This window comes from Rhea americana, unplaced genomic scaffold (genome assembly GCF_003343005.1).
Source record: "Rhea americana isolate MKP2758 unplaced genomic scaffold, rheAme1 scaffold_140, whole genome shotgun sequence".
NCBI lineage: Eukaryota > Metazoa > Chordata > Aves > Rheiformes > Rheidae > Rhea > Rhea americana.
The window spans coordinates 1,385,650-1,410,421 of record NW_028185484.1 but is presented as its reverse complement, the minus strand read 5'-3'; the positions used below and the strand labels follow the sequence as shown (position 1 = coordinate 1,410,421).

At 41.6% G+C, this 24,772-nt stretch overlaps 1 protein-coding gene across 2 annotated transcripts in view; it reads right to left on the bottom strand.

Moving 5' to 3' along the window:
- ADGRB1 (adhesion G protein-coupled receptor B1) overlaps nt 1-24,772 on the bottom strand; it is a 201,995-nt gene that overhangs the window by 6,111 nt on the left and 171,112 nt on the right. For both annotated transcript variants that reach the window (XM_085298728.1, XM_085298729.1), the window contains exons 25-30: nt 19,451-19,622; nt 18,136-18,231; nt 15,269-15,323; nt 11,400-12,079; nt 10,755-10,790; nt 8,944-9,048 (exon numbers count right to left, since the gene is read on the bottom strand). In XM_085298728.1, the coding sequence (XP_085154854.1) occupies nt 8,944-9,048; nt 10,755-10,790; nt 11,400-12,079; nt 15,269-15,323; nt 18,136-18,231; nt 19,451-19,622 (1,144 nt within the window). The remainder of the gene's footprint in view (nt 1-8,943; nt 9,049-10,754; nt 10,791-11,399; nt 12,080-15,268; nt 15,324-18,135; nt 18,232-19,450; nt 19,623-24,772) is intronic.

Here is a 24,772-nt window from a genome sequence, read left to right as displayed (position 1 = left end):
CACCTCGAAGACAGCCAGGAACAGGCTGAGACAGAAGCTGAAAGCCATGAAGGCTTCTCTGCCAATAATTCAAAGGGACAGAACCATCACTCTGGGCCGACACATTCCTGGGCTCATCAGGCATGAGCTGATAAACATTTCCCTCCTGCCTGATGCCAGGGTGGCAGCACAGACTTCTTTATCAGATGAGCGAGAGAATGKGGGGAACGTCCAAGCCCAAGGATGGAGTAAAAACCTGTTGTGCACTTGCGGTCAGGRCCAACCAAAGACCTTCACTAGCCTTATGGCACTCAGAGTTTCTCGTTCACTACTTGCATGTGGCTGCACATCTCAAAAGCAAGGGAAAGGATTTTGGATAAAAAGCATTTTGGAGGCAGTGCTAATGAACCCCCCCCCCCAAATTCCTAACCAAGACAGAGGCARAAGACTGAGACAATCCACACAGCCACCTCCACCTAAAGCTAGTTCTGGCAGACTGCAACGAGTCACCCATGCTGAATGCAAAGTAGCTACAAAAGGGTGACAGGCAGCAGTGCATCRAGGTACCTCCCCACACGCTGGCTTTGTGATGCCTCTAAGGGTCTTGCTATAGTACTGGTCCTTGCTAGTACTGGTCCAGCCTTCCATGGCTGAAGAGAACCTGGATATTGCTGCGATTCTTTTTCCTTAGGAGCAGCCTCAATACCTACATGGCATAAATACAGCATGGGAGATATTGACTGGTTGCTGTAAGATAGTGTTTTCATTTCTCACTTTGGTCAAAAGCAATCAAATGTGAGAGCTGCTAAGCTGTATCTCCCTGTTTTGTTTTGTTTTCTTTTTTTTTTCATATCCAAATTTTATGGTTACTCTTAACAACCTGAGGAGGAATTCAGTGCTTTTTACAGAGCACTCTGGATAACTCCACTAGATCTGGSTACTCACATGCTGTTTTCTTTGCCTCTAGCATCAACTTGAAGGATATTTCATAACCTGAATGATCTCTCCCTATGACAGTGATGAYTGTAAGACCAGAATGAAGTTATTCAGAGTTTATACAGGGGATTCTGAAGGATAAATGTAGCTCATGTAGTCTAATCCATCTTTTGATCAACGTTGATGAATAGAAATAGGAAGTYAGCCTGTTTTTCTACAAAATGAAAAGTTTCCCTTCCTTTATAACAAGTKGTATCTGTAGTTCCTTCATTTTATGTTACGGTACTTTAAAGACATTATTTCTGTTCATTTAAGAGAAAAGCAGTATAAAAGGAAGCGACTGACTACTCAGATTTTCATTTTGAAAAAAAAAAGTAATGGGTTTTAACTTGCATTGATAGAAATCTGTTAAACTGTTAGGAAACTTGAATTATACACTCCCTAGGGTACTAAAAAAAAATCTTCTGCTTCTATATCCTCTGAAGATCAGGTAGCCTAAGCTGTAGGCGTTGCTGTGACCCAAAGTCCTGTGAGACTATGAACAGATGAAGGTGAACAAGTAGTGAATCAGGCACAGGTAAGAAGATGTTTCATAAAGGAAAAAAGTGGATCCTAGGAACAGCAGTTAGCAAATTCAGGCATGTCAGCACTAAGAGGCAGTGACATCCAGGAACCCCTGCTGTAGTCTTTTCCTCATTCCTTCACCCACTTGCAGAACCTGGCTGCCCTGGGACATAAGGACCTGTTCTTAGCAACTTCTYCATTCCCACTRCTTTTCACAGGGCATTTGACTACAGCACTCACTGGTCAAGGCCTTYGTTTTCTTGAATTGGGCAATTTCTTGTTCAATTGTCACACAAGGTTACTCTTAACCAGATYTGGGAGCTGGCAGCTTCAATGGAGTTGGGATAGGTGCTGTTCTCTGAGGGTCCAATCCAGACAGGTAGATGTATTTACTGCCTTCAGCGTYAGAAGGTATTTTTGAAAATCTGGAACAGTCCCTTGCCTGATGCTTGCAGAGAAAGCCAGTGGTTCCACCAGAATTAGGAACAGACTACTCTCCAGGCTATTCTCRTGGTCAATATAGCTAACTAACACACTATGCTTTCAGGACAGTGACTGTGCACTAGTGAGGAGACCACTGCACTTGGTGGCTATGGAGAACTGGGTATTCCCCAAATTGCTAGAAGTATTCAAGACTCCCTCATGAGGCAACCAGGGACTTCATGATGGTATAGAGAGAAACCAATGTGTGATTTTTGTTTTCTAGAGTCCTTTGCTTAATCTGTTTGAACAATCATTTACATCCCTGCTAATCTGGTCATCCTGCTATGCAAATCTATCATGTTTTCATGTATCCGGATCTCTTATGAATCACCTTAAATGCCTGGAAATTGGAACCTTAAAAATAGGAAGTGGACATGGTAAATTCTCTTAAAGAAAGCAGTGAGAATTGGTGACCATGGGTCTGAGAAGAAGGAAAACGAGCTGCAAACTGCTGGTGGCCACTGCCTGGTTTATGGAGTAGATGATAGCTGGTTAACATCAAAAGCCAAACCAGGAACTGACTGCTAATGCAGAGGATACTGAGAAAAAGATGATCTCCCTGAGAAATACTGAGTAACTGATGACTGATACTTGAGACACCGAGTATCAGATGATCTACAGGACGAGTTGAACAGTTGACGGCTGCCTGCTCCCAAACCAGCTAGCAAAAGGCCAAGTAGTCAGCAAACAAGTGGATTAATTCTGCCACACAGCAGAATATGCCAGGGAGACAAACAGCTCCAACTAATAATTAACTACAGCAGCTCATTCCTTGAGAAAATCTGAGAAACCTATAGAGAACTCAAGCTTAGAATGGGGAGAACAGAGAGCTTCTCTTAGAACCTTTGATGAGCTTCAGACATAAATATGCTGCTTTTCTGATAGTGCAAGCAATGGGCTGGCAGCCACAATTAAAATACAAGTCGAGGAGCTACAAAGTAGGGCTCCAACCCTATTTGGATTCCTTAGGATGCGATCAATATTTCTTTCTTCTTGCTACTCTGGTMGCTGCCAAAGCAAACTTTGATAGAATGGGTACATTCTTCTGGTGTCTGAAGAAGAAGGCTAAGAAAACTGAAGACTTTAGAAGAGGACAGGGAGTCATTAWGCCAGAAATAGTGCCTAAAAGGAAATAGGGAGAAGTGTGAATGGCAGCAATCCTGTACTCCTCRTTACAGAATGTATTTCTGATTTAGATGCTAAGACTGCTAAAAATGACAAAGAGAATTTTCTTTCTATTGAGTTTTGGAGCAAGTATTGGGCCAGGACTAGGAGAAAGATGGGACTGGATTTGAGAACCCTCTTAGAGCTGAGCTACAGAATGAGTTCAGAGGCCCATATGAGCTCCAATATGGGGCTCCAACCAAAGCAAAATCCATTCAAGCTGCAGAGAGCTGAAACACTCTAGAGTAATCAGCAGGAAAAGGAAACCACAGAAATTTGCAGAGCTCTGTTACACGTGGCTTTTGCTGACCTTGGCACAAATAAAGAGCTGCTGTTTGAAACAAATGCAAAGYGAGACACTGGCAAAGAGAGAGAGGGGAATATGTATGTGATTCAAACTCCTCTAATGGAACTGGATCAAAGAACTCCTACCAAGAGAGAAGACAGGAGTGTCATTTTCATTGCTTTCAAAGCTGGCGCTAAGCACAGAAGAAACAAAGCCCTCACTCACCTTAAAGGCTGCAAAGCCTCTACTTTCATGCCATGCTGTTGCAAAGCGTGGAGACCCCTCCTGATGTCTGGTGCAAGCACAGGAATCTAATTAGCAATTAACTTACAGGGAGGAGCAATGCTGGAGATGCTCTACRCTGGCAATATAGATCTGTGATTCACCACGTATGGTACAAAGTAGCCTGAAAACAGCCCTCTACCATCCTGCTTTAATGTGGACAGCTCTCAACTGAAAGGGTAAAAAACTTGGGAAGGGTATGTATTTAGGGGGAAGTGGGGAAAAATGCATACCTGAGTCTACAGACAGTAAGATAAAGAGCAGACTTTTGAATGGAGAAACAATCTTGCAGCAAGGTTGCCAGTTAATGGATTTTTTTAGTAATTAGRATGAAGGTGACTAAAGAACAACTCAAAATGATGAGAGGGCCTGAGAAGGAAGAACTCTGCAGTCTAAGTCAGTACCAACCTGACACTTCACCATGTGGCCATTTGGGCAGGAAATGTACCTTGAAGCTGCTCTAAAGAGATACATGATAATTCTGATGGCTTTGATGAATTCAAACTGGTTGAGTCACAGCCTAGACTGAGAGGGGGGAGAGAAGGGCCCAGTTAGTTAGAACAGGCTAGGGGAAACAATTCACTCCTTACTTGAATCTTAAAAGTGAAGGCTTGGTGGATACCAGATGCCAAGAGAGCTTTTAACTATTTTAATCACTTAGGATGTGTGGTGGCATTTTTTCTTTTTTTTATTATGCAAATCCTGCTGTGATTGACTCCAAGCCTTTGGTCCCCTCCATGCTTCTTAGATCAAAAAAGCTGTCCAGGGAATAAATATTCAGATTTATCAGAAGCTTCAGGTATGACTATCCAGTTTTCTGCTCAGGGTCTATGCTAGTTCCCAGTTTGGTCTGGGATAGACTGAAAGAGTAATAGTGTGCTATTTCCATACAAGGGCTGGCTGCAGGTTGGCTGCAAGGCAGCTGTGAGGAAAACGAGCAAAGTGCACTCAGCCGTTGCTGAGATTACTCTTTTTAGATTCAGTGTCCCTGCAGGGGGAATATTCCAGTTTAACATAAGCAAAGGAATCTTGTTGCCTTTCCTTGCAAGGAATCTTGCCTACAATCTTGTAACTTCTCTTTGACTTATTGGTAGATTTTTCAAACATCATCCCCTTCTTCCTTGCCACATCTGAACTTGAAGACAGTAAGAGATGGGAAATTTACTGTAGACCATGGTAAGGTTGTCCAGAGCTCTGTTACTGCCTTAAAAATATGCATCTTATTTCCAGCTTGACATCTTCAACTTGTAGTCATCAGAACTTGCTGCATTTCATTCTGCTAATATTAACCATTCCCTAGCACTGAAAAGTTAGCTTTAGGTGACAGTGCCTACATCCCTGATTAGTTCCTACAGACACAAGTGTGAGACTCATTCATATATCAAAATAACAGCAGCAAACATTGGTGCCAAAATGTTTTTTAGGACTGCTTTAAATACTGTCAAGTTTCAGAATCAGTCTGCGTATCAGATAGTATTCCTGTTCTTCTAATCACCTACCTTGACCTACTATCTCGGCAACAGTGCTCATTAGTAACTTGATGACACATCAGTTGATGGCAGTGGTGATAATAAATCTCAGCAGGATCTGGATTAGGCTCCTGGCTTCTACCGCAGACATTTTAAGGGCCCATGTGCATCTTGTGGAAGCAGTGTGGGTTCTGCAGCCAGTCTGCAGATCCTATAGATCATATGTATGCTTCAGTAGTTTGATGAATTAAGAAAGCCTGCTGTGAGATAAGCGTAGGCTGCACATCACTGCCAGCCTGTGGTGCTCTCAGCTACTACTGAGATATACCGAAGCACCTGTCTCAKCCGTGCTTTTATTGGGAGAGCTTCTTTAGCCCCTGGAGCTGGCTCTCCTGGCTGGGTCCTGAGCAGGATGCTCTGATGGTGTTTGGCTGTTTCTCTTTGTGTTGTAACTGTCTATGACACCCTGCCACTGGGGCTGGAGTCTCCACAACCTCTCCCAGAACAGAGCCTTTTCTTCTGCACCCATTTTCCCCTCCTCATGTCAGAAAAGAGATCTTCCATTCCTGTGYTCTTTCTCTCCCTCAGGGGCAAGGGAGGAGAGAGGTCCCAGTGAAGAATTCCCTGGCCACTGGGTGAGCAGAAAGCAGAATTCTTCTAAAGACCTGTTCCACATCTGTAGGAGCAGAGACAAGGGGTGACCTAGAATGCTTTCACACACCTGCACAGCTGCAGGCTGGTAGCTTACTATGAATGCTTCCTGACACTTGGCACTGCAGGAGCCCACAGCAGAACACGAGATGCTYCTTTCTTTGAGCAGCAAGCTGTTTCCCTAGCTGGGCTTTGGGAGCAGCATACACAGGGTGCTCACAGCTTTTGGTGGCCTTTGTGGGGATCCTTCTTACACTGATAATGCCTTTCAGGTGAGGGACGCAGAATGGCTCAAGCACACAGGAGTCCCTAGTTACGTTTTCAGCTCTGCCAGTAATCATTCTAGGATGGTGAGCAAAGGACAGTTTTTAAAATGTACACAGCAGTAACACTTACYTGAAGGTTAAATGTATCTGGATAGTTGGAGAGGGGCTGAGAATATCTACAAAGAACTGATGGTATAAACCTTCAGGTCTTTTCTGGAGTTTCTCTAAAAATTGTGTTTTACCACTGAAGCTGAAGAAGTTCTAGCCAGTAACCACCTATGACGCAGTTGGCACTCTGTTGGTGCTTTCTGCAAATCTGACCATGTAGTAGTTCATCTGAGAGGAACTGCATATCCAGCATGATAAGATAATCAGTTTTGGACAGTGGACACAAGTACAGGAAGGACTAGCATTTACAAAAACAAAAACAAATCAACTCTAAATATGACCAGTAGCATTCCTGGGAATTCCCAAAGGAATCCTCTCCTTAGCTGACATTTGTTCTAAGTCTCAGCAGCAGCTTTCTGATCTTAGAGTTGATGGAGGATAGAGGAATTACAAGAAGATTAGGAAAATATCATAACTTGGAAAGAACATAGGACAACGGGACATGCTGCCCGGAGAGTCTGGGAAACTGCCAGGGCTGGAGACAGGCTTGGTAGCTTGATTTTGTGGCTAGCAGTCAGGGKTTGCTTATTTGAAAATGAAATCAGATACTGCATAGCAGGCAGATGAACTAGACCCAGYAGAGGTCCCTTCTGTTCTTTGATGCTATGTGTGAAAGGTTCAAGGGTTCAAGGATCCTTATGACCTTGTTCATGCCCACAAGACCAGGAGTTTCCTACTGGTGAAACAATGTGTTTGGAGTCATGCATCATGGAAAGTTTTGGGACCAGACTACAGTGTTCTTCAATGCAAAACAGAAGTCAGACTTACGCTAATGTTAGTTTTATCACTTCCACCAGAAGAAATACTCCATCGTTTTATAACCTAAGCATATACAAAAGAGAAATATTTCTTTTRCTTTAGTACCTAATATCTCCAGTTTGCTCTCTCAGGGAAAACTGAAGGTAGGACATGACTTCCAGCCAGGTGCCTCGTAGCAAATGGCTTTTTTTTTTCTCTTTTAGTTTCTTTATTTCCTTGAATGTTGCTAAATCAACATCCACTAATGACATCTCAATACTGATCTTTGCAATCTTTGCAAGCTCCCCTTCCTGGATTACATCCAAGAAAAGATCACAACTTGAAAAAGAATCAGTCAATATTGAAAGGCCAGCTTCACAGCTTCCTTCCAGCAGTTCAAAGCTCTTTGATGATGACACTAGCAACTTTAATGCTAGATAGATGTGGATGCTTCTCTGAAATGCTCAAGACATCTCAATCTACAAAACCCTCCTGGAAACATACCACAGATTAGCATTTACACAGTGTTTAGACACTTCTGATTTTGCACCTATGTCATAACTAAATAACAGGAAAAAAGCAAGAGACATGAAACTCAGTGAAACACACTAGGATTCTGGATCAATATATGCTTCTTTGATCTGAACTGCTTTGCTAGATTCGCTATTCCTTTCATTCTGCAATGCTTGTCAGCCTGCTGGTCACTCAGAGCAACACTGGTCAGCTCAGTAAAAGCAGGGTGGGCTGGGTCCACAGTTCTAGGGCTCAGTATAATTATGCTGTGAGATATGAATGGAGACCAAAGGTTCCACGAGGGCTCTGCTTCCATTGAGAACCTACCTAAATCCCTCACTCCAAACTCTTCCAACTCTGGTCTTGTCTCTGAGGAAATCCTATTAAAACAAGCTCTAGAAGTGCCTCCTTGGCCATGCTGCAGGAGACTCAGAACTGGATCTGACTTCGCTGGCAGATAAACCGAGAGTATTATAAATAGCAGCACCCTGTTCCTCTCAGTAAGAGCAGCCACAGTCCAAGTTTCATTTCATCCTGCCATCCTGACTCTTGCTTGCTTGCTTTTTCCCTTCTGTTGGAATAGATACAATTCCTTGCAAGCTTTTGGCACCTGCCCAGCAGGCACAACAGGCTGAGACATTACAAATGTGCCATCAGTCTGCCCTTCCTTATTTGTGTTAACCACATCACTAACTGCACAGGTTCTTGGCATCTGTGTCTAGTACCAAATCTCTGCCCCTCTGAAAGGCTGCAAGGTCTTTCCCTCAGTTTGCCACCCTCAAAATCTCTTACTGCCCTGGGAAACTTCTCCTGCACAGGAAAGTCACATATAGACAGTGAGCAACTGCAACAAACACTATCACCTCACTTTAACTAGCATTCTGTCCTCAAGAAGTGCTGCCAACATCACACCTTAAATCCCATTGCTTTAACCTTTCTAAATAAATAAATAATAAAACTCCCCATTGCCACCTTGGTCTCTAACTCAGCTCTCGCAGGTGGGGTAGGAAGTGCCTGTTATCCTCACCCTCTGCCCACTTTCTTTTCACTTTGATTTCTTCAAGGTTCTGATTTCCAGGTCCTAGCTATGAGTGGATGGACTCTGCAYTCAGACATGACCTGAACAGGAATGTAAAGAATAGACATTGACATGAGGAACAGACATAGACAAAGAGAAAGAAGACTCTGTTTACCATGAAATGACRTGAGGACAGATACTCTCCTTCTGCGCTGCTGGCCACTCTAGTAGCCAGGTGAGCTACCCGTACCTCTGTGACTCTCCATGTCCTGTGGGGTGCACATGTGTTTGTTGCAACATCCATGGACAAAAACTCAAGGAGTTTGGTGACGGCTCCTAAGCCTCCCATCTTCTAAGTCTAGCCCTGTGATCCTACTGGCACTAGATGGCTCTGAGAGGTTGTGGTTCTGGAGGAGTGTGACTAACCTTGCTGTCCGTTGYTGGAGACTCCTTCTCCTTATCTGCRTGCTGCAGTTTTCTGTTCAGGTCCTGGAACATGTCTTGGTGACGTTTTCTTGTGTGCATGATTTTCTAAAGAAAACACAAGGGCCATAGGTCAGCAACCCCTTCTGAACTGCATGGAATCAACATATCATCCTCACAGATAATTACTTATTTTCTTACAACCTAATTTTATCTGTAGACATGTAAAGCCTAAACCAGCTTCAAAGGTCACTGAGGACCCAGTGTAACACTTCCTTTAGTTTCARGACGAGATAGAGGGAGAAAGTGAGACAAGTCTGATTTTTGACCTTACAATTCCCCTAAACCTGCACTTGAGAACTGTAATATTTGTGCTTGACTTTCAGCAGTCTACCAAGTTGACCCTGGAAGCTTTGCTGACTTTCCCTAAGTGATAATTGATCCCATGTTCACTCTCTTTGCAGATTGCCTYCCTTTCAAATGTGGTCAGAGCTTACCTGGGCATGCAGAATTTGGGGACAAGAAATTCCACAAGAAACTATCCCACAATCTCACAATTTTCTTTTCTAATATTTTGGTCTTTCTACATTTCACTTCTACCCTCTACTGCCCAGAAGGAGAGGCAGGACCAATTTTCGTAAGGACTTCTCTTTGCATGTAAGAGCATGGTGAAGATGATTTTCTAGTATTCTACCAAGTGCTATATAATTGGAGAAAGTAGCTCTGATGTTTTGGGACCAACACAAAATATCAKCTTAGATGTACCCAGAGTGCCTCAGTTTCAGACCAAGCTCACAACCCTGAGCTCTGAATCATAGAATCATAGAATCAGTAAGGTTGGAAGGGACCTCTGGAGATCATCTAGTCCAACMTCCCTGCTCAGCAGGGTCACCTAGAACATGGTAGACAGGGTTGCATCCAGGCGGGCCTTGAAGATCTCCAGAGAAGGAGACTCCACAACCTCTCTGGGCAACCTGTTCCAGTGCTCCGTCACTCACACAGGGAAGAAATTCCCCCTCACGGTCAGGCGGAGCTTCCTGTGCTTCAATTTCTGAAGCTGGCCTAGTGACCCTAGCATTAAGGAAACTCCTTATGGGCTTTAATGTGACACCTTGATCTGGAGTAGGACAGTAGCTTTGAAGGGAAAAGCAGTCAAGGATGCTATTAGATTCAGGAGATCTGTACTAGCTGCCAGTAGCCCCACAGACCATCTGTGTGGRACTGGCCTCAGGTCTGAGGACGAACATTTCTGCATGTGTACAGTGTAGACAGATACTTTCAAACAAATTCAGTGAGGTTCATTACTGGATATGAGGGATTCGGGTTGATGGTCAATTTTGATGGTGGGAACACACTAGCAGCTTTTTTTTTTTTTTTTTTTTTTTTTTTTTTTTTTTTAAGCAACAGAGAGAGTTTGGGCACAAAAGATAGGGCAGTTTAACCCACCAAGCAAAAGATATACTGTGTTTTCCAGGCAGGAATGTGGTCCAGCCACCTGTAGTACTCTATGTGCTCATAAGCATTTTGCTCACAGAGGAGACTGTTTACAGGCCTTGTGCAAACTGATTTAGGTCAAATGTTTACAGAGCTGCTTAATCAATTAAGCATGAACCAATGTAAATCATCCATTTATTTAGCCGCACAAGGTAAGCCTGACTAGGCAGYCAGCACAACTTTCCACCCAGCATTTCATACCCTTGAAGTAACTCTGGCAAAGGCARCATTCCTGCAAAGGTGTTAGAGAGTAAAGGAAAGACCACTTCTCTCCTCATCCTGTCCCCCAATAAACACATTCAAAAAAAGGAAGTACTCACCTCAAAATCTAGCTCTGCATACCGAGATTTCCGCCTCTGGGAATTCAAAAGAAAAAGAGAGATGGTTCAATGTTACTGATGTTGGTGGCTGTGCACAGACTGAACCAGTAGATTGAAGAGGAAGGGCCTCTCTCTCTTTCTTTCTTCCTGAACSTTTAATATGTTTCTCTGGCTCTTCATGATGGAAGGGACAAGCCAATTACAGGGGTCTCTGATATTACCTACTGGGTGAAGCTGGAAATGGCTATTTTGACCTGTGATCACAAAGATTTTCTCACTTGTATCATGACTGAAATCATCAAAATGGGAAACAGAGGTAGAGGATGGAAGAAAAGAARTTAATGCAAGTCATGCATTAAAATCAACAGATCTTTGACAAGCTAAAATTTTTATTTGATTTTGCATTGACTGGAGTACTAAAGACAGTTCACCAAGCAATGGAATATGGTTGTGGAAGCCATGAGAGATTTTAACCATTAAATTACAAAATCGTATCACCTGTCAGGGTCCCTTCATGATACCATAAAATTGGCACTGCATAGTAGCCTGCATTTAGTCTAAGGCTCTTCTCATATCTAATCTGGTCAGTACTGAGGGCAGGACATCATCTAGGGCTGAAAACAAGGCAGTAATTCACACGCTCACCTCCAAGGAGCTCATGGAGAGGGTGGAGACGGTCTCACTCTTGGACACCACACCCGAGTTCCCTGAGTCACCTGTGTCACACAGACTGTTGGGAATCTGTGCCTCGTTGGAGATGCTCTGTGGAGGCAGCTGCTGCTGCTGTTGTATCATGGGGGAACCTTGCACCTCACTGCATGTCATGGTTACGGGCTCCCGTGGAGGACTCTTGACAACAAAGCCTGGGTCAGTTGCCATACTGAGGTGGATGAGCCGTGTCTGGGGCATCTGGTCAATATTGATGCTATATTTGCTCTCATCCTTGGGCGGTTTGGCCCGTAAAGTAGATGTATTGGTAGGCAGAATGACGTARCTGGTGTCCAGCGTTTGTTCTTGTGCCCGGGAGAGTTCTGAGTCCAGCTTTTTGAAGATGTCCCCATCACAGATGTAGATAGACTTAGGTGGCTGGTTCTTGTCCTTCTTCAACGTTAATGTGTGATTGCTGAATTCATTCAGGTTGATGGCCCCYAGGTAGTGAGGTGAACCCTGAAGATGCATCTTGGAGACATTGGCTGGAAGACTGTTAAAGTTTGATGACCCCTTCTGGTGATTGAGTTTCAATTTCTCTTCATCCTGCAGTGATGGGCGCTTCAGCGTTCCTGTGATGGTTGAGGTCCTGCAGGTGGTGATGTCTTTATTCAGCACTAGGGGGACAGACAAATATCCTTAGCACTTTCCTGAAGCTTTTATTTACACATCAGTACACCCACCACAGTCACACCATGCTAGCATGTTCCCTTGGCCCTCTCAGACAGAGGCAATGGTGGCAGAACAGTTTCTTTTTTGGGGGGGATTTTTAATCCAGGTTGTTGAAGGGAAAGCTAAAGCTAGGGAGGCAACAATTTTTCCCATTTTGAGAGAATTCTTAGTGCTTCAGATTTCCCATCCCAAATCACGACTAAAACACTAAAACTCCAAACTTGGCCAACACATATCATCACAATGATAATAGGACCTTAAGAAGCAAATACGAAATACGTATTTAGTGTACCTGTGTACACTATGTACATAGTACATACATATGTAAGTATATATGTATATTTTTGGCCTAGAAATAATGAGTGAGATTTTAAAAATTAGTTATTCTCATGTCAAAAAAAAAACATTTTGATTCAGAAATGGAACATTAGCAACAATTCCAAAATGCYAATGTTTTTTATTATTATTATTTTTTTTTATTCACTTAACTGCCCACGTTGATCTTTTCCCAGAAAGTGTTTCAGGGTCAGTGACTTGGTATTTCAAGACAAAAGCACATTTTGTTACAAGTTTCTAACTAGCTCTCCTGAAAGCTTATGTTCGGGTAATCATGCCTCACCTTTGTGAGAGTTAAATTATTTACTATTTCTCAGTTTGCCTTAAAGACAAAAAAGGAGTTTCATGAACACTCCTTAACAGCAGAAGAAAACCTTAATCTGAGGAAGGGGTGAACATGCCAACTAGGAGGCATATACAAGATGCATAGACACTCATTCCCACACAATACATTTCACAACAAAACATTTGTTCCCTTTCCAGGTATAAGACTCTATTGCTCAGTTGATTTCTGGCTGCAACAAAGACCTTACAGGACTAATGACACCAGCCTTGATGTCTCCAGGGAAGAGAACTGCTTCTGCGGCAGGGGGAAAGTGATGTGGGACCAAATGCCATGGACTAAATTCTAGCAGGGAATCCAAGTGAAAAGGCTATGAGTGGTATCAGACACAACTCCAATCTGTCGTAAGAAGAGAGTTGGTGTTTCCAGGAGAAAACATGGCCAGAAACCAATAGATAGATTTATATTTTTTTATTAAATGAAGAAGTAAAATGCATAGGAATTCCCTTGCTCTACCATATAGAATGGTCACCAAAATAGTGTTGATTATTAATAACCTGGCTTGAGATAGTGGCACAAACTGACTTTATCAAAAGTTGTTATCTCTTCACGCAGACATCAAAAACAAATAAATTGTATAGTTGTATGCTGGCAAAGGAAGTGAGCCCTAGGTTGTTAGCAAGGTGCTGATCCAGGGTCTTCTGCTCTGAAGTCATGTGAAATCAATCAGCTCCTTCCTTTCCTCAGGGAAGCTTGATTTGGGAGTAAGAAACTCAGTAGCAGATCCAGAGGGGCTCCTGCATCGCAGGAGTCTGATGTCTGCCTTGGTTTTCAGGGCTTGTGCTTACCACAAACTGGACTGCTGTCTGTAGCTGGTTCCCTCCTGCCCCCCCCCCCCCCCCCAATAACCAGCCTGGATTCGTGTTTGCTGAGCACGCATTCAAGTCAGACCTGGTCTCATCTGCATGTCTTTCACACATGATTTTTTTGAAACTGTGGTCTTCAGTGTCAAAAAGGAAGGAGAAAGACAAATGAGAAGAGGAAGACAGCTAGAAATACAATTAGAGAATGTGAGAAAGAGAAGTAGAGAGAAAAAAAAATGGAGAGACCCTCAAAAGAGATAAATGGACAGGAAGAGACCATGAAATAAGATATCACATGGATAAGTGAGATAAATATATTGTGATTGTGATAGGCATRGAGAGAGAGAGTGAGGCACAGAAGAAGACAGAAAACGATAAATAAGATATAGATAGATATTAGATAGATAAATGATAGTGACAGTGATGGACAATACATAGAAACCCAGTGACAGAGATAAATGTTGATAGAGATAGAAATACATAAATAACAGGTATAGAAGGACAGATGGCTAAGGACAGAGATAAATAAGTGATTCCTAGATAGGGAGAAACAGATAAATTACAGATAAATATATTAGGAACAGATAAATAAATGATGGATTAGATGAAGAAAACGATAAATGAAAGGGAGAGGTAGAGAGATACATACAATAAGAGAGACAAAGGGAAGGAAGGAAAGAGAAAGAGAGAAAAAAAATAGAAAAAAGAGAAAACAAGGAAAGAGGGAAGAAAGAGGAAGAAGAAGAGACAGAGAAAAAAAATCACATCATACTAACTACACACAAAATATATCCTTGGTTAGGGAAGATCCTGGTTTGCAAGATTGAATTATATGCAAGTGCCAAGCAAGCTGGAACTACTCTTGCTTGGGAGAGAAGTCTGGGAGGGTAAATGAAAGCCTAGATGTCTTCAAAGGATAAGATTAGTGTCAGCCAAGTGGTCAGGTGTGCCAGGACCAGGAGAGGATGAAACTTGTAAAGATGAATAGGCAGCAAAGCGGACTCTAGACAGCACAGACACCCCCAAGGACATGGGAGAAAACATAGTTCTTGGAGAAAGGGACTGTAAGCCCATGCAGATCTTCAGGATCAAAATGAATGATGTGTGTGATACAACATACAGGAGAAAGGTACAGGCAAAGAGAGACCTGAGCCATCTCCATAGGTACAGACTGTTTACAACTGTACCAGATGTGTCTATAGGGTCAGGAGGACAATTGTCCTTTCTGGAATGGGGGGAAGGTCCTCCAGATTCCAGACCTTCTCCAAGACAMCTCTCTTGAGCACAGAGCTGTCTGAGGTTGGCCTTGGAAAGGGGCTACTAAAGCAAAGAAGGATCTCAGAAGGAAGAGATGAAACAGATCTCTTATTGCTGGATACCTTTCTCTGCCACCATGTGAAATGGGCCACACATAAGAAATAACACCTTGGAGGCATGGTTTCATCTTAGCTGAAAGCCAAGAAAGCTGTGGGGAAAGATAATAAGCAAAGCATAGGGCAGAAAATAGGAGGGTTGCTTTATTTAAGGCAAGGCTGAGAGTAAGGGCAGCCCACATAAGTACATGCAAGCCAATAAGGCACACACGAATAAAACAGAAATGAAAAAAAATGGCCTAGTTCAATCCCCAAACCAGGTCACTTGTTGATTCTCACCTGTGATGTGCTCACCTGATCTACAAGCCATATCCACATCCTTCTCAAAATCGGTCTGAAAGACAGAGAACAYAGAGGATGTGGTCAAAAGGAGTTGACAAGGAAAGGAAAGCCATCTGGAATGCAAAAATGCTTTAACTCACTAGTCAGAAACAATCYATGCAAAGAGTGGAACACAGAAATTTGTGTTGGGCTTTGAAACATGGCAGAAAACCTTCCCCCCACCCATCTATGGCTCTTGAATCTCAGGCAGTGGTAAAGCTGYAACACAACTTTGCAGCTGGATTTATCTGCTCATCCATGGATTCAGCATTCCAAGGCTATCAGATTGAAATCCTTCTCCGGAATATGCTTATGCACATTCCTAGAACACAGGTCTAGAAATCCTGGTCTGTTCTGCCTTGGACTTATCTCCCCATACCTTATCAAAGTGGATTCTCCATCAGCTAAAAAGATCTGAAGATGCCTCTGGAAGCCCTCTGTACCTACTCAGTTTTCGTGCCATCAATTACCAAGTCATATAAAGTGCAAACATGTCTCTGCTTCTGAAACTATTATATGAAAACAATAAGTCCCTGTAGGAACAAATGCTGCCTAACTTTTTCAACTCATCTGTGCAGCCAAATGAAACCCCTCTCTCCTCCTAGTATAAACTAATGCTTTTCCTAAAGCTCTCAGCAGATAACATTTCAAATAACTGGATATAAYAAATCACAATGGGTCATGAGTTTTCATGGAGTGATAGAAAGGCTAACAAAAAGGTAGATGAGTTCACTGATCATTTCTGGTATCATTTTGGAATGAAGGCACTTAATATAACTGTATCAACATGATGAAATACATTCCAGTGTCATACTAGCTATGGAGAGCACGCTGAAAACCATCCCTCTGTGATAAACTGTTCAAAAKCAACAGGCTGAGATCCAAGAGTCTTAGGAGAGCTGGCTAAGGAATTCTATAAACCTTGCTATTACTAAATTCTTAGTTAATTTTGGAATATCAAGGAAATTTGAAAATAAAAGAAGAGAAATAATACTGGGTGTATGCTAAAAAAGGCAAGTGGGATAAGACAGCAAAATATAATAACACTTGCACGACAGAAGTTGCAGAATAATGGAACAGTTTGTACTGGTCCTACTGACAAATAAATAAGGACAGGTGTATACTTAATRCCAGTCAACAAGAATGGATGGAAAACAGTTTTACCCAGCTAAACTTTTTTTCTATTCACTGAGAAGATTTTGAGAATATTGAAAAAGGTACACACAAAAATGTGCTCCTGTAAAGCCTTTGATTTCTTYGGTCAGAGTACAACACAGTCACTATAAAATAACATTGCATTTCTCCAAAAATGTCAGTGAGGAGCCATCATTTGTGTTTGGATTGATTTTTTGTAGTTTTTTGTTTGGTTTTTGTTTGCTTGTTTGTTTTTGCTTGAATGGGAGGAAACTGGTTGTAACCTGTTTTTCAACACTTCCACAGACTTCCAGAAGTAAATGTAATCTCATAGCTAAAAACATGTAGTCGACAAAGTTTTTCGAAGTGGTAAATAATGAATGAAAACTCAGAGTTGTACAAAGAGGGATAAAATCTGAGACTTCAGAATGTTGTGCTCAGGATGGTGACAACAGAATAACAAATGTAGTATTCGTATTTTTAAGGGATGCTGAGAAATTGAAGGGCATAACTGAGGGGGGAAATGTCTTACAGAGAGAGAATAAAAGAGATCTGTGTTACGCTACTGAAAGGAAGATTGATATTGGATATGATTATGGTGTTTGTTATTGAAAGAGCAAGGTGCTAGACAGACAAGAGGCTTTCTAATTAAATATAAAAAGGCACAGAAAGAASTGAAGTATGAAAATGAATAGCCTACACATTTGAATCAGAAACAATGCACCTTTTTTTAACACACACCTACGAGATGTGAAGAACTGCATATTCCCCGATGTCTTGACTTAAAGGCTCTACTTTCTGAAATGAGAACTTTCACCCTAGCACAAGCTACTCAGCACAAGAATGACTAGAAGAAATGCGCTGGGTTGCAATGTGGATGGAGTCTAAGTAGATGAATTAATAATGTCTTCTGGCATTAAACCCTACGAATATATCAGTATGAAAAAGCCTGCCACATCTCTGAACCAGGCAAAGAGCACTGTGCAAAAGGGCAAAGGAAAATCCTAACTGGTCTGCTTTGAAACTTGTCTAGATCTTGTCTGGACGTCCCTGCCACAACYTCAGAATTCAAATGGCTGTTATACCATCTCCATCGTGACATTGGAGCAGTTTCAAAGCTGTGCTCTATAGCTTGTATCTAGTCTGCTTGCAAAGGACTTACATAACAGGACGAAGTTTACTRTACTTAAACTATATTTCCAGTGAAGCAATGTAAAGTTAACAACTCTGCTTCAGAGATATAAAGTCTCTTTGAAAGAGTATCTTTGTAATAATGACCATGAACCAACACACAGTGATTAAATCATTATTAAACTATGGCCTCCTAGCTCCATGTAGGACAAGGAAGCATGTTGGGACGAAAATGTCTGGGAAATAGATAGTGAGAGAAAGCAGGTATATTTTATCTTTCTTTTTTTCTGGGAAAGAAAGGATCTGACCAGGCTTAACATAAAAATGTTTGCAAAAGCCAGTGCATAAGCTTGAGTTCCTGAATGCAATAATGAAAAGAAATAGGATTTGTGGATAAATGAGAACCTAGAGCCAAGCACCGCATTTGTTCAAGCATAGTTTTAAAGGAAAAATGAGTGATCACTGCAAAATGTAGGACAGACTGAGTCTATTATTTATATGTTACTGTTTAAAAATGCCCCAGATCCCTTAATAGCAGACTAGATGGTAGCTTTCCCTACCATTAGCTGAGCATGTCCATTCTGAAATGACCCCCCAGAGTCTCCATTGCCCTCTTCTTGACGATCCACTACTCGGCACTTTACAGCATCCTGGACCTGCAGAAGCAAATGGATTTGCAAAAGACAGAATCAGAAAGAAGTCTTGTGTAAAACAAAATCATATGAAGTTCTGCTGAAGAGAAAATCTTCTAGTCCTCGGTAACTTAAAATAACATGACTCCTACTTCAGTAGCATGTACTGGTACTCATTTCAAACAGTTCAGAAGTTATCTTACACACTAACAGAGCAATTCAAAGGTTTTGCAGGTGTCCTGGGTCACACTGCTGGTCACTTCTAGTAGTTTGATTTATACAGTCAAGGAGGAAAATATCTTCTATTTTGCAGCTTGCAATATTTTTACGATACATGCTATTGCATAAATCTTTATATTGGGTCCTAGTATGTGTGATTATGATACTATATTGACTTTATTATATACTTGATCCAAAACTTGCTGAAATCAATGCAAAAATCTAAGTGACTACAATAGGAGTTAAATGTAGMCCCAAATTCATAATGCAATTAGTTAAGGGAGTCTCAGCCAAGCCAGTGGTGTAATTCCATTGATTTCATTGGTCTGACATAAGGAATTAATCCATTTTACTTAATTTAAAGGAGCTGTAGGAAGACAAAATGAGTATTGGAAAAAAAAAATAAAGCTTCCTGTCTTTGTTATTAATAGCTTATCCATTCATTAAGATGAAAAGAATAAAAGAAACATAAAACATTCTTCATTTTCTTCCCTGATATAATTTACCGCYTTAAATATCCACAGGGAGGCCAAAGAGAATTTGTTCAATTTCCTAGCTGAATTACAGCTAGCTTTACTTTCTAGTCTTAATATCTATGTACCAGTGCCAACATACAACCATTCTGTAAACTTCTGCAGTACAAGTTGTCCCTCTCARAACCAAATAACAAACTTGTTTTGGCTAATATTCCATTTTCAATGGGATGGAACACTTCTGGAAATGCTTATTTTTGTGTTAAACAAGCAAAATATAATATGTTAGCTAGAAGACAAGCTGAATTAATATTGTTCCCAAAATTCCAATGACAATCATTGACTTATCCATCCATTCATCCATCCCTCCCTTTCTTCTTTCCTTCCCTGGCTGATAATGTCATAGTCATTTCTGTGGTCACTGTCTAYGCGAAGGTGAGAGCTCGCAGCTCACAGGATTAGAGAAGCTAACCGGCTGACTGCACGTTTTTCAGATGTTTACTATAGCAAGTATGTTGGTTATACATAAAAGAACAAGTCATTGTGCCCACCTCCCGCCTTAGGATGCAATGGACCATCACGATGACGAAGCCCTCCAGTGAGTCAAAGACGGCGAAAAGGATCTGGAAGAGTGCCGACCGCCGATCTGTGATTGCCAGGACTGCAGACATCCAAGTCAGAGCCAGGAGAGGCAGGACCACGCACGAGCTCCAAAGGGATGCCCTGTTAAGGGAGAGAAAAAGAGCATTCAGCTCTACTTTAGCCTCATCCATTTCCATGTAGGATGCYAATTCAGCCTCCTGAACCCATGGGGCTTCAGAAGACCTCTCCTCAGCAAATGTATGCTTGTGCTAGGAGTTTTCTGAGCCCCTCTCCCAGAGAAGCAGGAGWATGCTTTGTACACTCACGCTACCAAAGCAAATATATATTTCTAAGRGAGTGACCACTAACCAGTGGTGCAATCATGGGTAAAACTCAAGGTGGGGAGGAAGGAGGCAGATATCTCACTTTCCCCTTCATGTCCTTCCCACTCTATGCCCTTACTTCACAACTGTGGTGTTTCCCAAGGAGGGGAGACAAAATACAGTCACTGTAGGTTGCCAAAGCGAAGTGGAACAGCTGCCGCAGAGGCTGGTTTGTCATGATGGTTGTCTGTATTCAGGTTACGGACACTAGGACTTCTACAGCACATAGAAGACACTATCAGGTGAGAACACGTTTCATGGTTCCAAATAACTAAAATGGATAAGCATGGAGCTGATGGGGAGCTTGATCTCCTCTCGCTGTTGCAAAATGGGTCCCTTTACAGCAGATGCTCCCTGTAAGACCACATCGGTCAGTATCAAGACAGCTGATACCTGACTCAAATTATTTCAAAGTTTCTGCTTTCTCCTCTGATGTTCCTAGCTGAATGTTTTGAAAACTTGCAATTGTTTTAACATTTAGTAATATCACTGTAAATAAATTTATTCTTGAGGGGACATGCTGGGTTGAAATCACTTCTTAAACCACGATGTAGAAAACTGGACATAACAGTCTTCTGCAATGCAAGTTCCATCACATGAACCCCCAAGTCTTTTCTACTTATAATGGCTCTAGAAATGAGAAAGCAGTTCTGTTTCCATGGACAATTCAGTCATTCAGCTCTTTGACTAAAAGGGTCCCAAGCGATCTTAACTTCATGCTATGGACATTTCAGGAAGATGACCTAACGTCAGCTATCAGTTGTCCTATAAATATGGGTGCTCTGGCACACTAAGAATACTGGGGAATTTCTTTGTGGGGATATATCTAACAAATAAGAGTTGGCTCATGCCCACACTGAATAACAAGCTGAGCTTCAAGATTTTCTGCATAGAAAACCTCAATCTATATACCAACAAACAYATACAGGCAACACAATAAATTAGAGGACGGATATCATGACACACATTTTACAGTACTCACATATGACTTGATTACCATTACATGCTATATGATCAAGTTTTTAATAATGTTTACTTGCCGGTTATCCAGGCACCACCCTCACAGAGCTCAGTGAGAGATTTACCTGAACAAAGCTGGATTAAAGAACAGGTATGGACATCAGGATYTAACACCCTGACTTCAGTTCAGAGATTTTTCAAGGACTGCTGCATCGGTTGTGCTGTAATGATCATATACTGAAGCGATGGGTTATTTGTGTAGTCATAATGGTATTTTTACTGCAAATATTTCTACAAGCAGGCCAGACTCAGATGTGTTTCTCGGTGGTATACTTAAGCAACTTACCTAAAGGACCAGGTAAATGACATCTACTTCTCTTCAACTAAATCAAGTATTATGAGGTTTGCATGTAAGGTAAAGACCATGACATAACCTAGATATCTGGTATTTTCATATAGGATGATACAATGAAAGGTCTTCCATGTCCAATAGGAAGTATAATTTTAAAGCACTGCTTACAAAAAAAAAAAAAAAAAAAAAAGAGCAGCAGCCAAAGACAACCCTCAACCAATGCCTAAACAAATCTTTTTGTTCCACTTCTACCCCAGCTCCTCAAATCTGTCTCATCATACTGAAATAAGTGAAATCTCACATTGCTATCATTTGCARTGGTAGATCAATAACACTGTCTGAGGAGGAAGTGCAGAGAAAACAAAATCAGAGGCAGAAAAGCCAAATGGAAAGATGAGGTTTCCTCCACCGTGTGCCATTCTAGGTGTGTCCTCCACGCAAGGATCAGCAAACACAATCTGCCTCATATAAGGCTTGGTAAAGGAAGTCATTCCAAGAGCAACCTGCAAAATCACCCGCTGGAAAAAGAGAGAGTAAACAGGCTGCTAGAGCAGCTCCTGCTGRACGACTGCTTCCTGGAATCAACCAGCATAATCTTAACAAATACCAAGGTGTGCATTACAGCTACCAACATGAAATCTGAAAATCACATCTGAGAATGGATTTGACCTATAAGTAAGCGTCTAGACTAATGATCTATAATTTGGACTGACTTCTCCATTTTTGAACCAAAACTGCAACATCAAATTGGCAATCGTTTTTATTTAGATCCAAGATTTAGATGTGGATTTGCTGTTGGTTCATTCTAGCAAGAAGCTAGAATTCAAAGTCTGACTTCAAAATCTGCTCCAGCAAATTATGCAGACACACTGCTTTAACAAGTAACTCTTAATTTGCTCTCCACAATGCAGACAAAATTATTCCTAACTACACTGGAATCCCTTCAGAGCTTCTGTAGTCCTTATCCTGGAGTCAGTGAGTCCTTTCTAGCCCCATGGTCTACMTGTCTCCATACAGACAAACTGTTTTAACTTTCTTCTGAATCGAGATATCTTAGCTGACTTCACCGCAGATCCCACAATAAGCAACCTTAATTGCAGTATTCTTCTTACATACTCCCACCTCAGATGATGAAAATAGCATTATGCCAGATATTTGRGTGGTGTAAATCAGAATTTTCCCAACTGAGATATGCTGATTACACYAGCTATGAGTATGGCCTGACTTTCTGATCTCTTTGTGATTCATCTTATAGGTGCTGAAAACTCACCAGCATTCATCCCTTACAAATGTTATGGAAATGTTGGTTGACATTTAATGTATAATCTTTATTCTCAGGCGGCARATGGTAATGGGTCATAGGACTATAACTTACTCTAATTTCACTTTCACAGCTCAGCTTAGCTTTTGAAGTATTAAAATGAAAAAAAAAAGTTTAATTAAAAAAAAATCATATCAATCTTGAAATTTCAGAAGAAAACTCAGCGGGAGATAAGTGGATTTCCTGTGACATTGCCCTTAATTCCACCTGCAGTGAGTTGAATTCATAGCCGAACTCATACTTCTGCCACCTTTTAGTCTGTCCCTTTTTCCAGAGGTGCTTTGCATCCTTAAAAAGTTGCAGAATAACTTTCAGGACCTAAAGAACATCATAGGGTTATGGTGCTACRCAACATGAAATGATGATTTGTTATCCAATGACATTGTGATTACTTAATAATTCTTCATTATGGACTGTCTGTGATAAATGAACCCAGGATTTCTATTGGTTGAGGCAAAGGACTTACCCCTATAGCTAGCAGATGCAGTAGGCATTTTTCCTCTTATTTGTTCCATATATCACAGCACTCATTATGAATGACAGTAATGTTATAAGGGGAAGATCATTACACTGCACCGTTGAAGCATGACGCTGCTTTACTGTGTGATGACCATGGCATAATAACGTTACTCAGCAGTACAGTTGTCATGTCATGCTGCTCCTCCCCACCACCCCACGTTCCTGCTGCTTCACCGAGAAATGGCATTACCTTGGGATATGGCAATGCCACATCACAACGCAACCACGTATTGTTGCAGTGCCATGTGACAACATGGAAACACGGTAACATTGCCTAAAGCTTTATCTAGGAGGATAAAAACTTAACCTCAGGACAAGAGCACTTAAGAGACYCAGCTCTGGAAGCAAAGAGTTCATGGTACTTGGTCAGAATGTCAAAGGCTAATTGTGGTTTTGTTATTTAACTAGCTGGTGGCTAGTTCATCTTTGCAAAAAGAACCAGGATAAACTGATGGAACTTAGAGGATAATAATGGAAAGAGAAAAAAGGTTTTTGTAAACAAAGATCTACATGAAGAAAGAGTAAGAGGCCAGGACCCTGACAAGGTGCAAATAGGAGAAGGACACACAATACATGTCAACAAAGATGTAAAGAACCATTACAAAGAGGTAAGCAATCAATTCTTCTCATTACTCAAGGCTGACAGGACAGCCAGTACAATAAGCTAAAGAAAGAGCAGAAGGAAAATATCTTTGTAACTCAGGAAGCAGCTCCTGGGGAAGGGCTGTGGAAAGGGCAGTGGCAGAGAGATTTAACACACAAGGCAAAGGGGATGCTCCTCAGATGCTGCGCAGACGGGGTAGCTCCCATTCTGGAGAGCCATTCTAATTACCTTGCTACTCCTATTTCACAGCACTTCTGCTACAGGAAAAACACTGTACAAGGATTTATTTTATTCCTTCTCTTGCTCTTTATTCCTTCTCTTCTGTTCTTCCTAAAACCAAGAATACGAGTGTTGCCAAAATTTTAGGGACAGTTCTAATGAAACCCCCTTTAATGTTGCTTCCATATTGCCAGGAAAGGAAATCTATAACTAGCAAAGAAGGATTGCTATGCATGCTGCTTCCAGGTATGAGGAGCACAGAAAAACAAGACATCACTCTTTTTCTCTCAAAGGCAATTCTTCWCTCAGATGCTGGAATCTGAACCATATGACTAGTAGAATGGGAAATCAAATACCTCTGAGCTAGACAGGCAGGTAATGAAGTAACTATGGACAGGCTACTTGGTTATTCACCAAGATAACAGCAAATCCCTTACATGGAGTCTTTATTCACCTCTGACAACAGCAAATCCCTTACATAGAGGATTTGATGCAAAAATCTCTGATGATGCAAGTGGACGATGCATAAGTAGGGCAATGACTCCCTGACATTGATGGATCCTTGCCTGAGTTGCCTCCAAGACAGATTCAAGTTGAGTAAATTGTGCCAGGGCCTTAGTCTTGGAGTACACATAGTCTCTTCCCTAAGGTCAGAACTTGAGCTTCTAACTTCACAATGCACTACCTGATATGAATTCCTTCCCTTCTTCCTTCCTTCCTTCCTTCCTTTCTTCCATCCATCCATCCATCCATTCATCCATTCATCCATCAGCAGTCCTTGGTTTCTGCAGTAGACTGCCTCTTTCACAGCAAATACAAAAAAATGACATGTCCTTGAGATATTTTTTAGCTATTTCAGTCTCAGATCAAAATTTTGCACAGGTGGCAAAGACAAATGGATTATAAGGCTTCATTTCACAGGCTAAGGCTACY